Source organism: Schistocerca americana, chromosome 3 (genome assembly GCF_021461395.2).
Source record: "Schistocerca americana isolate TAMUIC-IGC-003095 chromosome 3, iqSchAmer2.1, whole genome shotgun sequence".
Taxonomy (NCBI): Eukaryota; Metazoa; Arthropoda; class Insecta; order Orthoptera; family Acrididae; genus Schistocerca; species Schistocerca americana.
Genome location: NC_060121.1, coordinates 432,957,627 through 432,971,263, shown reverse-complemented (window position 1 = coordinate 432,971,263; position 13,637 = coordinate 432,957,627). Strand labels below are relative to the sequence as shown.

At 37.4% G+C, this 13,637-nt stretch overlaps 1 protein-coding gene across 1 annotated transcript in view; it reads left to right on the top strand.

The window, feature by feature from the left end:
* LOC124607296 (enolase-like) overlaps positions 1 to 13,637 on the top strand; it is a 127,777-nt gene that overhangs the window by 67,142 nt on the left and 46,998 nt on the right. Inside the window, exon 5 of the mRNA XM_047139588.1 lies at positions 4,118 to 4,538. Within this exon, the coding sequence (XP_046995544.1) occupies positions 4,118 to 4,538 (421 nt within the window). The remainder of the gene's footprint in view (positions 1 to 4,117; positions 4,539 to 13,637) is intronic.

Genomic DNA, 13,637 nt, shown 5'->3' with positions numbered 1-13,637 from the left:
CCCATTCCCTACAAGTACCAGGCCACCATCTGTGCTTTGATTGATGTCCAAAGCCTGACAAATGCCTTACTAAGTGTGTACTACTGACCTCTGTTAAAATTATTGCTGTTTACTCTAATTTCAGACCTTCCTTTTATATCAGAATCCCAATTTGATGATGTTAGAGCCAAAACTGTCATCTTTTCAAATTGTTTTTTATGTTCGTTTTGTAGGCATTTGTTGAGCCACATCTGAATTCTCAAGTTCCCTTTGCCTAATATGTCATGGGTGCTCTGCACAGAAATCAGCAAGTGGAAAATTTTGTGCTAAATGCTACCACATTTGCAGAGGGCACCAGACACTATACATGCCAGGAACTCAAAGACTTATGTTGTCTTTAACGGAGCAGAACATATCTCATGGGCTTGGAGGCAGGCTGGTACACTGGTCCCAGTCCACATCATTTCTGCATGCATACTATTTTGCTAATCACTGCTCCACAGCATGGAAGGAATGCAACAGCTTAGCATCCTTCACTGATTCACAAGGTGTCTTTCATCGGTGGCACTTGAAGCTTTTGCAGTTTTTCCTTGCCGAATCCGAAGCTAACAAACTGGGAAGATCTTATTCAGTGTTATGGAACCATCGAAGACAGAGTTCTAGGTATGCAAGCTTACATGTGGTGGCCATTGTCTGAAGAACTGTTATTTATGTGCACTCCATAATCTCAGTAAAACAGACAAATGACCAGAAGATTATTCAAGTAGCAGACATTATGCAAAGTGAGTGTTTACAGTGAAGTTGAAAGTTAATGAACAGTTGCTAAAAATAGTTGAAGGAATTGAAATTCAAGACCTACCAGAGAAGAATTTCAGCAGATAAGCTTGAGAGGTACCGGCCAATGGAAAGCTAAGGATATCATCACCGTACTTGAATGACAAACCAGTGAACTGATAAAGCAGTTTGCAACTGTTGGTGAGTACATGGACTTGTTGGTAACAAAATTACAGGTACATAAAACACACTCATTTATATCCAAGTGTGAATCAAAATCACTGAAAAAATTGAAAATCTAACCCTGGAAAAAGCAATTCTGTTAATGGACTTTGCTGAAAACTACAGTTTTATAATTCAGAATGAAATTCAGATTTACCACTGGACAAAAAGCAGCTGTACAATCCATCCTGTGTGTGCTTATGTGGTAAATGAAGAAAGTAACTCATTAATAGTGAACCATTGCTTTATAAGTGCTGATATGCAACATGATGTAGGATTTGTAAATGCTGTGCAGAAAGAAATGGTTAAGTGGCTGGCAGCGCATTACACACAAGTGAAAAAAGTGCATTATTTGACTGATGGATGTGCTGCTCAATATAAGAATAGAAAAAGCTTGAAAAATATGTGTCAGCACAAATATGATTATTTTATTGATGCTGAACATTCCTTTTTTGCTACTAGCTACGGTAAATCTGTGTGTGATGGTTTGGGAGGAACTATAAAACGTGTTGAGAAGAGCTAGTCTTTAACTAGCAAATGATGCACAAATAACGACTGCATCTGACCCCATACCCCTCCATGATGAATGACTGAGGATGACATGACAGTTAGTTGACTATCACATGGGCTTCATGGCCTGATTGTGTGGTTCCCTTTTTTCTGTTTTTGTACTGTCATTTTTATTATTATTAATGAATTCACTTGTGGGTAACTTAGGTACAACCCCCCCCCCCCCCCCCCCCCCCCGCAATATTCTTTCCGGTATTCACGTATATTAAAACAGTGTGCATAGTCTACCTGCTGTAAGAATACCCACTATCACAAAGTATTTTATAAGGGCTGAGTTTGTGGGTTGATGTCATCCTTCATAGGACTTGGAATATGTCAAATTTTTGATAAAGATTTGGAGGTGATCTTTATTGCTTTGACTTTGATGGTTTATCTTTACCATCACTTAAGCACTCAAGAGGAGGGATGTGCTTCTTGGTGATATTTTTATCTTGTATATCCTTTCTTAGATAGTATGGGAAATGTAAATTAACAAAGATGGAACTAATGGTCTTCCTATTACAAAACCATCACAGAACACTTAAATAAGATGACAGCGCATGAAATGTATGCTGTTTAAGTAATATAAATCAAAATTACATCTATTATCTTCATTAAATAGGATGGGCTGCAGTTGAGTATTGCGTGTGACTCAGCAATTGTGAAGTCAAAAAGGGCAGAACAATTATATAGTGAATACATTGCCTTATATGAAAATTTAATAGGCACCACTAATAGCATGACCAGTATAACTGCATAAGATCAGTACTGTGAACCCTGTAGCAGTTAGTAGCTAGCAGCTAACAAGAACCACTGCATAAAAAAGGGGATACGTCTGATGTCAACAACTACTACCAAATCTCTCTTCTGACTGCCTTATCCAAAATTCTTGAAAAAGTAATGTATTGCAGAGTAGCTTCACACCTTTGTAAAAATAAAAGTTTTAACAAAATGTCAGTTTGGTTTCCAGAAGGGTTTTTCAACGGAAAATGCTATATATACTTTCACTAATGAAATATTAAATGCTCTGAGTAACTGGAAGTCACCCATTGGGATTTTTTGTGATCTATCAAAGGCTTTTGATTGTGTAAATCGTGGAATACTTCTAGATAAGTTCAAGTACTGTGGTATGAATGGGACAGTGCTCAAATGGTTTAAATTGTACCGAACTGGAAGAGTGCAGAAACTTGAAATAAGCAGTTCACATAATATGCAAAAAACTGGTGACTTCTCAAACTGGGGAACAATCAAGAATGGGGTGCCGCAAGGTTCGGTCTTGGGTCCTCTGCTGTTCTTAATATATGTTAATGACTTGCCATTTTATATTCATGAAAATGCAAAGCTGGTACTTTTTGCCAATGATACAAGTATAGCTATCACACCCAACAGACAAGAATTAACTGGTGAAATTGTAAATGATGTTTTTCAGAAAATCATTAAGTGGCTCTCTGCAAATGGGCTCTCACTAAACTTTGACAAAACACAGTATATACTGTTCCACACAGTAAATGGAATGATACCATTAATAAATATAGACTTCGATTAGAAATCGGTAGCTAAGCTAGAATATTCAAAATTTCTAAGTGTATGCATTGATGAGGGGTTGAACTGGAAAAAACACACTGAGGATATGCTGAAACGTTTGAGTTCAGCTACTTATGCTATTAGGGTCATTGCAAATTTTGGTGATATACATCTCAGTAAATTAGCTTACCATGCCTATTTTCATTCTCTGCTTTCGTATGGCATCATATTCTGGGGTAACTCATCACTGAGTAAAAGAGTGTTCATTGCACAAAAGAGTGTAATCAGAATAATTGCTGGAGCTCATCCACGATCATCCTGCAGACACTTATTTAAAGAGCTAGAGATCTTCACTGTTGCCGCACAATATATATATATATATATATATATTCCCTTATGAAATTTGTTATTAACAATCTGAACGAATTCAAAAGTAACAGCAGTGTACATGGCTACAACACTAGGAGAAAGGATGATCTTCACTACTCAAGGTTAAATCTAACTTTGGCTCAGAAGGGGTTAAATTATGCTTCCACAAAAGCCTTTGGTCACTTACCTAATTGCATCAAAAGTCTGACATATAGCCATATAGCATTTAAAAGAATTTCTTAATGGCAACTCCTTCTACTTATTAGATGAATTTTTGGATATATTAAGTGGGTAATTTCCCCCCCCCCCCCCCCCCGCCGCCCCCCTCCACAAAAAAAAAAAAAAAAAAAAAAAAAAAAAAATTAAAAATATTAAGTGTCATGTAATATTTTATGTAATGTAATATCTTGTATAGACACCTTTTATTAACCTGACACATTCCACATCATTACGAAGTGTCGTATTCATGATCTATGGAACAAGTACTAATCTAATCTAAGTGCCTGGGGAGTACTTCTCCAAAAATCACAGACTTTGAACCACTTGATGTGGCTTGAAGCACAAAAAGACTCTATTCCATAATATATCCTCAAGCTTATGTATTTTTACATTACTGTTTGCTGTTGATGGATTACTGATGTGTGTATTCGTATAGACTCCTCGCAATAACATTCTGATGTATATTTTTTTAATCTTCTAGGGAGGGCATGTATGATCTTGATTTTAAAAATCCAAACTCAGACAGGGGCCAGTGGGCCAGTATGGATAAACTAGCAGATATATATTCTGATTTCATTAGAGAGTACCCATTAGTGTCTATTGAAGATCCATTTGATCAAGATCACTTTGATGCTTGGACCACCTTTACATCACAAGTAAATATTCAGATTGTTGGAGATGATCTCACTGTTACCAATCCAAAACGTATTGCACTAGCAGCAGAGAAGAAAGCCTGCAACTGTTTGTTGTTAAAAGTGAATCAGATTGGTACTGTGACAGAGAGCATCCGAGCCCATCTCTTGGCAAAATCGAATGGCTGGGGTACAATGGTGTCTCATCGATCTGGAGAAACAGAAGACTTTTTCATAGCTGATCTTGTTGTAGGACTTGGAACTGGACAGGTATGATAAATTCTCACAATTTCTATTTTTTTAAATCAGTTAAATAGAGGAGGTAAATAAACAGAGTATTGGAGATATAAAGTATGAATCACAAGAAACACTGTGACCCAGATTGAAATTCACAGCTGTTGAATGCTGAGAATATTGTTATGCTCTGCGAAATTTTACAATAGTTGTTGACATATCAAGCGTGCGTAACAACAAACTCACATCTTAGTCATGTAATTGATTTTTCAAGACTGAAAAGATGAATCTTCTCTCATTAAGAGTTACACACAGACACACTAGGCTATGTATACAGAGTTCAGAATTTAACAATCTGACTGTGATGAATTCTATGCTGTTAAAAACTGTCCCATTGTGATATGGAGGTTTAAAATATGGCTTGAAGGTGCCTACAACTTTCCTCTGCAGTGATACGAAAGTGTGGCACCACATGACACTCCTCAGCTGAGTGGCACTATGCCACTGCACTATCGCCTGCTGGTTGCATTCAAAGTGTGAGGGGTGCCAAAAAAATTGCCTATCCTGCCGGTGCCTAGGAATTGGTGAATGAGAGTCCTTGTTCATGCACATTTTAAGGTGCACATCTGAGGGTGTCACTAAAATGTGGGGTCTTAGAGGGACTGTTTGCTGTTTCATTGATGGGTGTGTAAGTGTGGCAGCCCCCCATACTGCCATGCACACATTATAGGTGAGTGTGAAAAAGGAGGGATGAAAAAACATGAGCACCATTTTCTGAACTAGATCACATTCAGATTTGTTTGAGTGGTTTTGAATGGTCCAGAGTGGGTCCATCCTGTATATCAGAGCTAAAATTCCAGTCATTCTATACCCCAAAGGTGTAAGATCATGTTCAGGGGGTTGCAGCCCCGTGGTATCATTAGAGAAGGATTGAATATCCAACATGTCAGCAGTATCAAAGGTTCTCAAGAACACTGTTCTGTTGCACTTTATGCTCCAGCCTGTCATATTTGACAGCGATATGTTTGAAAATGAACATCCCAGAGGAGATGGTGTCACTCCTGCCCTTTATGACAACTCCCGAGGCCTTTTGGTGTTAATTTTATGTAGCAATGTGTATGATTCCTCAGCAAGACATAAGAAAACAGTGTGATTTCAATACATGCTGGACGTTGCGGTTTTGACCATCTCAGAGGTATCACGAAAAGGGGTGAAAAGTGGACAAGGGGAGATATGATGACCTTCCCATGGTGGAAACATTCACAGTGGTGTTGGGGAGAATTGTGGTAAAATGTGATTCCAATGCAACATCATAACCCACCTTAAAATTCAAATGGGCTTCTGAGCTCTAACAGCTTGCTGTTTGAAGCATCGCTGAGTCTGAGGTGACATTGGAAGACACCTCACTTCTGCATATTACAGAGGAAAGTTGTAGGCACCTTCAAGCCAAATTTCAGGCTTTAAGGTGCAATGAGAGAAAATGATAGGGTTTTAAAAAAGTGACCCTTTAATTTTGTTGTGCAGCTTATTTGTAAAATGCTTAGTTCTGTCAGTTGGCAGTTATAGTGATTAACTGCCACATAAACAACTAGGTTCAATTTCTTGCACTGTTAAGCAATTTTACTTTGTTACTGGGACTGCTATGGGCTCCATTCGGATTAATGAGGACTACTGTGGACTCATTTGAAGGAAAAGTAACTTCTAATTTCAAATGACAGAATTAATGCTTGAGGGAAACTCAAAGCAACCCGCTTTCAGAAATGCAATTTTATGAATGTTCTCCATTTTCTTCCCTTTTTGTTTTTCCACCCCTTATGAAAGTCATGTAAGAACATTAGTTCCAACATTATTCTGTTGTTTTGCATATTATATCTTAAGTCATAATCTTGTATATGAGTTATTCCATGTCAAATCAATGTAGATGCCAACCTGACCCTCTTTGATTTTCATAAAATGCATGTGTTCATTGCACTTGACAAGAGACTGAAAACTATCAGATTACAGATTTTTAGTGCAAGTAAGACAAGAGTAATGTCCACTCAAAGTTCAAAAAATGTGCAGAAAATTTGACAAACACTGCTGACAAAAATGGCTGCGACTTCTATTCTAATAAGGATAGAAGAGTGAGCCATGTAATTGTGGAAAGATCTTGAAACAAGATTTTCAGTGATATAAAACTTTGTCATAGTCGCAGATTGTACACAATTAAGGTCAGTGACCTTGTCCTTTCACCTTGAATATATCAAAACATGTCACCTTTGAAACCGACAGTAAAAATATATTTGCTTCTTGATGTTACATTGTACAACATAAAAAAATATCAAGTTGGGATATCAATGGGATTAGGAGATATAAATTAATTATTTCAGCAAAGTGTTGCATTAATGCAAAATAAATTGTATTCAGGCACCCACAGTATGACATGTAGCACTGAAGAACATGTTCATTGTTAAAAAAGTGGTGTTATAACATAGCACAGTAAATTATCCTTTAGTTGGTAACAGTGATCTCATAAGCAGATATAAAATTTTTCAACGCATTGTTGGCACACACGCATTATTAATTTGATCTGATGTTTTGACTATGCTTCAGTTATGAGTTGAACTTATTATTGTGTGGGCGTAATTGTTTCATTTCCACAATTCTGTTGTTTTACTTACTCACACATTCATATCATCTACGGGCAGATATTACTGTAAAGGGAATAGTTTGCCTCCATCTGATTGACAGATATTACTTTAAGTGAAAAACTTTCCAAATATCTCTTTATAGGTGGCTACTAGTGGAGGGATACCTGATGTATCACAAAAGAAACAAAAGAATGATGCTGGTGGCTTTAGAGCAGTTCAAGGAGAGCAATGAGATTATCATTCAGATTCAGAGTCAGGTGGTCAGGTGTGAATGAGTTCTCAACTCATCTGAGAATGAACAAGACAGTGTTAACTCTGTCAGAACAGCGGAAATGGTGACACCAAAACTGACATAGCTTGTCATGGCAAATTGAAGCATTGTTTGTTCTGATGGTTCTATGTTCCATTTTCAAGTCTCAGTATGAAAAATTGGCATCACTTTTTGGAAATAATTGTACTGAACATCCCATTTTTCATGCAACCATGTCTCTCAAATGATGTGAAGTTTTACTGGTGGCTCTCAGATTTGATGATGCATCTACTCGTGAACAAAGGAAAATAGATGATCCTGCAGCAGCTATGTCCAACATTTTCAACACTTTTATTTCTAACTGTAAGAAGGTACAATTCATTGAAGTTTATGATTGTATTTATGAGAGTCTAAACCCATTTAGAGTCAGATACCAATTCAAAATATATATGCCCAAGACACCTGCTAAATATGGCATTAAGGTCTTGTGTCTCCCAGATGCATACTCATCATATTTATATAATGCTTATATTTATGTGGGGAAAGATAGTGATGGAGCAACAATAACAGAAGAAGAGAAAAAGTTCCAAAAGCCAACTCAGTCCGTGATTTGTCTTTCCAAATGTATGAGGCATGTTTTTTAAGTAAGGTCTGTTTGAACATAAGTACACAACAAAAGGTTATTTCAAAAAAGTAAATTTATTTTCAGAAAGTACATATTTCACTCTATTTTTTGACATAGTTGCCAAGTTTGTTCAAACATGTATCATATCTCTCAACCAATTTTAAAATACCCTCTTCATAAAAACCTGCCACCTGCTCCGATAACCAATAGTTCACTGCCATTTTCACATCGGCCTTATCATTGTAACGGTTGCCACTGAGGTGGTGTTTGACGTGGAGGAACAAATGGTAATTGCTCAGCACAAGATCAGGACTGTAGGGTGGGTAGTCTGAAACTTCCAAGCCAAAACTTTCCCATAAACCGTGGGTCTGACCTGCAGTATGAGGTCTTGCATTGCCATGGAGAAGGACAATTCCCTTTGTCAGCATGCCGCGTCTTTTGTTTTGAATCGGTGTGCATAGCTTTCTCAGGGTTTGGCAGTATGCTTCTGCATTCATAGTGGTTCATTGTTACATAAGTTGACCAACAAAACACCGTGCCTATCCCAAAACACTGACGTCATGATTTTGCACTGGGACAGAGTGTTTGGCTTTCACCTTTGCAGGCGAGTGTGTGTGTCTCCATTCCATGCCCTGTTGCTTCGATTCAGGTGTGATACGCAAAACCCATGTTTCGTCTCCAGTTACAATCTGACTCAAGAAGCTGTCACCTTCTTTGTGATAACAAGTAAAGAACTTCATCGCACACTTAAATCTTTGGTTTTTGTGGTCCTCTGTTAGGAGTTTCGGCACCTAACGGGAGCACAGTTTCCTAAACTTTAGGTGTTCAGAAACAATGTTGTAAGGCACTGATCTCGACACGTCAGGAAATTCATTTGAGAGACCTGTTATTGTGAAGCACCTGTTCTCACGAATCCTCACTCCAACTGAAGCCACCAAATCATCTGTAATCAAACAAGGGTGACCAGAGCAGTCCTCATCATGGATGTTGTCATGGCCATCTTTGAATTCTCGTACCCACTTACGCACTTTGCTTTCACTCAGAACAGTGTCACCGTACACTTTACAAATCTGTCGATGAATTTCTGCAGCAGACAGGTTCCTTACTGACAAAAACTGTATCACTGAGCGAACCTCACACGCAGCGGGCAAGTTGATAGTCTTAAAAATTTTGAAAGCACAGAACGGAACTGTACAGGTTAGCTACAGAGCTGAAACTGAGCACAGTTGTTCCCAAGGCATGCCAGTACACAACGCATGCGCTCGTTGCAGTATGCACATGAACTACTAGTGTTACAACAAAACAGACCTTACTTAAAAAACACACCTCGTATATATGGAACAAACAGGAATATCACAGCAGACAATTGGTTCCCCTCCATTTAATTGTGTGTTGATGTATGTTGTAACTCGAAAATCCAACAAAAGAGAAATCCCAATAGAGTTTCTTTCTATCCCAAAGAAAGAACTGGGCTCCAGTGTTTATGGTTTCAGTAAGGATCTTACACTATTATCTTTTCTTCCAAAAAAACCTAGGACAGTTATAATGCTTTCTTCAATGCAACACTCTGCATATGCCAATCAAAAAAGTGAGCAAACCAGAAATTATTAATTTCTATAATGCCACAAAATCTGGTTAGATGTTCTGGACATGAAGTGCAGCTACTAATCTGCTAATCGGCAAATGAGGAGGTGACCAATGGCAATATTTTACTTTCTAATATCATTGAAGTGCAAAAATGACTATGTTATGTATTAACACAAGGGTACAATGTGAAGATTTGAGTTAATGAAGAGCATAGGAATAAATTTAATCAGAAGACATGTACAAAGAAGGCTCCAGATTCCAAAGTTACCAGATGAAATTAGGAAAACTATTTCAGATATTTTGAGTGAAGAGCAGTGAGATGGTGATTCAGTAAAAAGAGAAAGAAGCGAGAAGTTAGGAAAGAGAAACACCTGTCATTACTATCCATACAAACTGAACAGAACAATGGAATACAAGTGTGTGAAATGTGATGAACCCAGTTCTTTACAGTGTTCCATGAGCATATGTGAAATATGTGCAGAGAGTTTGTAATTTTTTCTTTGCCTCCATGAGTGCATGAAATGTGATAAACCCTACTGCTTGCAGTATTCCATGAAAATTTGTAAAATATGTGCAGAAAGTTAGTAAGTTTCAAAATCCAGGATGGAATGTAACAATACTATGAAAAGGAAAGTTGCTACTCACCATACAGCGGAGATGCTGAGTCGCAGCAGATAGGCACAACAAAAAGACAGTCACAATTAAAGCTTTTGGCCATTAAGTCCTGCATGAGCAATACACACACACACACACACACTCACTCACTGTGGTTTCACTTGCCTAAGACTGCAGTCATGTGTGTGTGTGTGTGTGTGTGTGTGTGTTGTTGACGAAGGCCTTAATGGTCGAAAGCTTTAATTGTGAGAGTCCTTTCGTTGTGCCTATCTGCGACTCAGCATCTCCGCTATAAGGTAAGTTTGTAATTTTTTTCTTTACTTCAATATTTGTCAATATATCTGAAAAAAATATGTCAACTTTCCAAACCATTTCATTGGAAATGTTAGTTTGTAATTTTTTGAATTTTGCAAAAGAATAATGAAGTTTATAAACACTTTCATGAGCAAAGGATATGCAATTTTTCACGCTGTCAGGCAAATTATGAGTTAAACACAATAAAAATGTTAGTATTAATATTTCATCACACTTTTCAACTGTTATTAATTTTTGATGTTCATTAAAATTTGGTAGTCTTAGACTCCCAGATAGATGTTACCATTAGCACACATTTTTTACATGTTAAGCATTTATAATATGCAAGGTCACCTTCAGTGATGCAAAACATGATATAGCCATCCCAGCCAAACACACGCTTGGAAGGCCAGCCAAATACATGCTTGGAAGGCATGGTAAACAGATTCAGATTAACAGAAACAAATATGGCAAATGTATCATCTAGACTTACTTTGCCTCAATGCTGGGAAGCAACATACAACACTGTTTGTGCATCTTTTGGTGAAAGGAAGTACATTCATCCTGTTGCTGTTCTCACATCAACCTTTGTCCTTCTTGTTCATAGTTGTCAGGTTTCTCAGGGTGTACACATGAAGGTGAAGGCCCATAAGGATAGAGGAAGCTAACTGAAACCTCATTGGTGTCTTCATTAACATTCTAAACACATCCAAGCCATCACTAACCTTCATACATGCATGCAACAAATGCTGTGATATCACTGAGGTACGAGTCTTGCTGGGCCGTAGTAAGAGATTCATTCCTGACATCTGGCAAACTGGAGAAAACTTCTGTTTTGATATTGTAATGGCCAGCATGAATAACACAATGTAAATTGTGGGTACCTATAATTGCATGAATTTGTGCAAATCACTCTTGAAGGAGATATTCTTCTTCATCATACTCACAGTTAGTTGTAAAATGAAAGTGCAATGTTCTTGGAGCATCATTCTAACAACTGTCTATCTGTCATTATATGACAGTAGTAGATGCACTGCATCACATGATTCTTTGCCATGTGATGTGGCACAGAAATGCCACTCTCATAGAAACTGAAATCAGCCTGATGTAAAGTTATGAAGGCACAATTCTTGTGATTCTTTTACTGGGCTGCAGCACCACCTGGGAAGTAGTATACATACTTGGGTGTTCTGTGAAAATGGCATGTCATGAAGCTAATCAAATGACACTGTAAAAGATGAACACTCACTGTGTCATGTTGAAGGCATTCTGATATTATAACAAAGGAAATTTGATCAGTTGTATAGTTTTCTGGATGTTGTTCCAATGAATGTGCCTCATCCTGTAGGACAAGTGCATAATTTTCTGCAAAATCACATACTGAAATGTATTCTTTGGCACGAAGTGTCTCTTTCAGATGCTGGAGAAATTCAGACTGTTGGGTGGCTATGAAGGAACGCAACAGAAACCTCTTTAATTTGCCTGCAAGGTTTTCCAAGGAGTCTTCCACTGATCATACACAAGTCTATAGAGTAGTTATATCTGTGCATGTCCATAGTTAATATGTTATTTCAGTAATTCCATTTTCAGCAAACAACATTCATTTTCAGCAAACAACACTTGCATGTGTGTCATGATAAAATGTGTACCTTGGCAATTTTTGAATGTGGACATACAGCATTTTGGCTGTACAGGATTACAAATTATCTGAGCAAGACAGTGTTTCTAGGTGCTAAGTTGACATTCTACATCATGTGTCAACTCTTTTGATCTGGAACCTTCCAACACAAGCTTCGCATTTTGGTGAACACTGCAAACACACACACTATAGGTATGGGTTGCACCAGTCAAAAATAGTTCTTGGGTCACAACTGGCAGAATTTTTGATAATCCTGTTTTCAGTCCTGGGTCTTCATCTTTGAATGTCTGATAGAGTTCATGCAGGTTTCTGAACACTAGTTATTTTGTTTATGAATCCTGGAACCAGTTTCCTTGACAGAAACAAAATCCTTCTTCGCATGCAAACAGCAGCTTTTATCATCTCTGTTGTAGAATTCTGTGAGACCGTTCACAATTATTTCACTTAAGACTGGTTTAGGTCTTGGGTTTGGAGATTCTAAATGCCACACTCTTTGACTAATTGTTTTGCTTTTCTCACTAAATAGTTAGAGGCTCCAAATTCATTATCAATCCTTCAAATGCTCAAACTTTTCGGAAGAAGTATCAAAATTTGAATCTTCTCATGGCTTGTGGAGCTGTTACTGAATTTCTCTTTCAATTGCTTTGTCATTTCAGATTCAACATTTGTTTCATAATCTGCATTTTTCCACACTAGGTATGTATTTACTTTGGAATACCTCAGACACGTGCTCAAACCTTTTCTGCGCATATGTTTTCTCTACCAGTCTCTTCTTTTTCACTGGACACTTGCCAAGAGATACCAAATTATCAAATTCTCTGCAGCAAACATGAGAATTTTCCCAGGTATGGAATCCATTAGGCACTTTATTACTGTATTACTATATCTTCGTCGTTTACAAGCCATGGCTGGACACACTGCGTCACAAATGCAATGTTTATCAACTAACATTTATACAACACCATATACAAAATTTATATTACACATAAAAGAAAATATTTATGCAGTGCACAAAAACACACAGAACATAGAGAAAATGAAATATAACGAAACAGGAAAGTAAAACTTTGTAGCAGCAAATGAAAATACCATAAAGCAAAATGTTAACAAAACCACATAGATCACACACATAAACTTTCATTTTGGCAAAATATGTACTTTAAGTAAAACACAAAATTAAATGTGCAGTTAACTGATAACATAAAAAGAAGATTAAATTTAGGCAAAATTTTGTATAAAACATAACAATATTTATTATTTTGTCCATTCACTAGAACCACTGTTGGAAAACTCTTCCAAGGAATATAGTGGAAGTTGTTTCAGGTCCTGAGCAATTTTTTTCCAAAATAATTCAGGTGGCAGGGATTTCACTTCTGGAGGCAGTTGATTGTACATTTTTAGGGCGACAGTTGGAAAGCTGTCTTGTGTACTTGATAGGCAACACCTTGCCTCTTCAATGTTCCTTTTACAGCGAGTGTCATGATTATGTATTTCT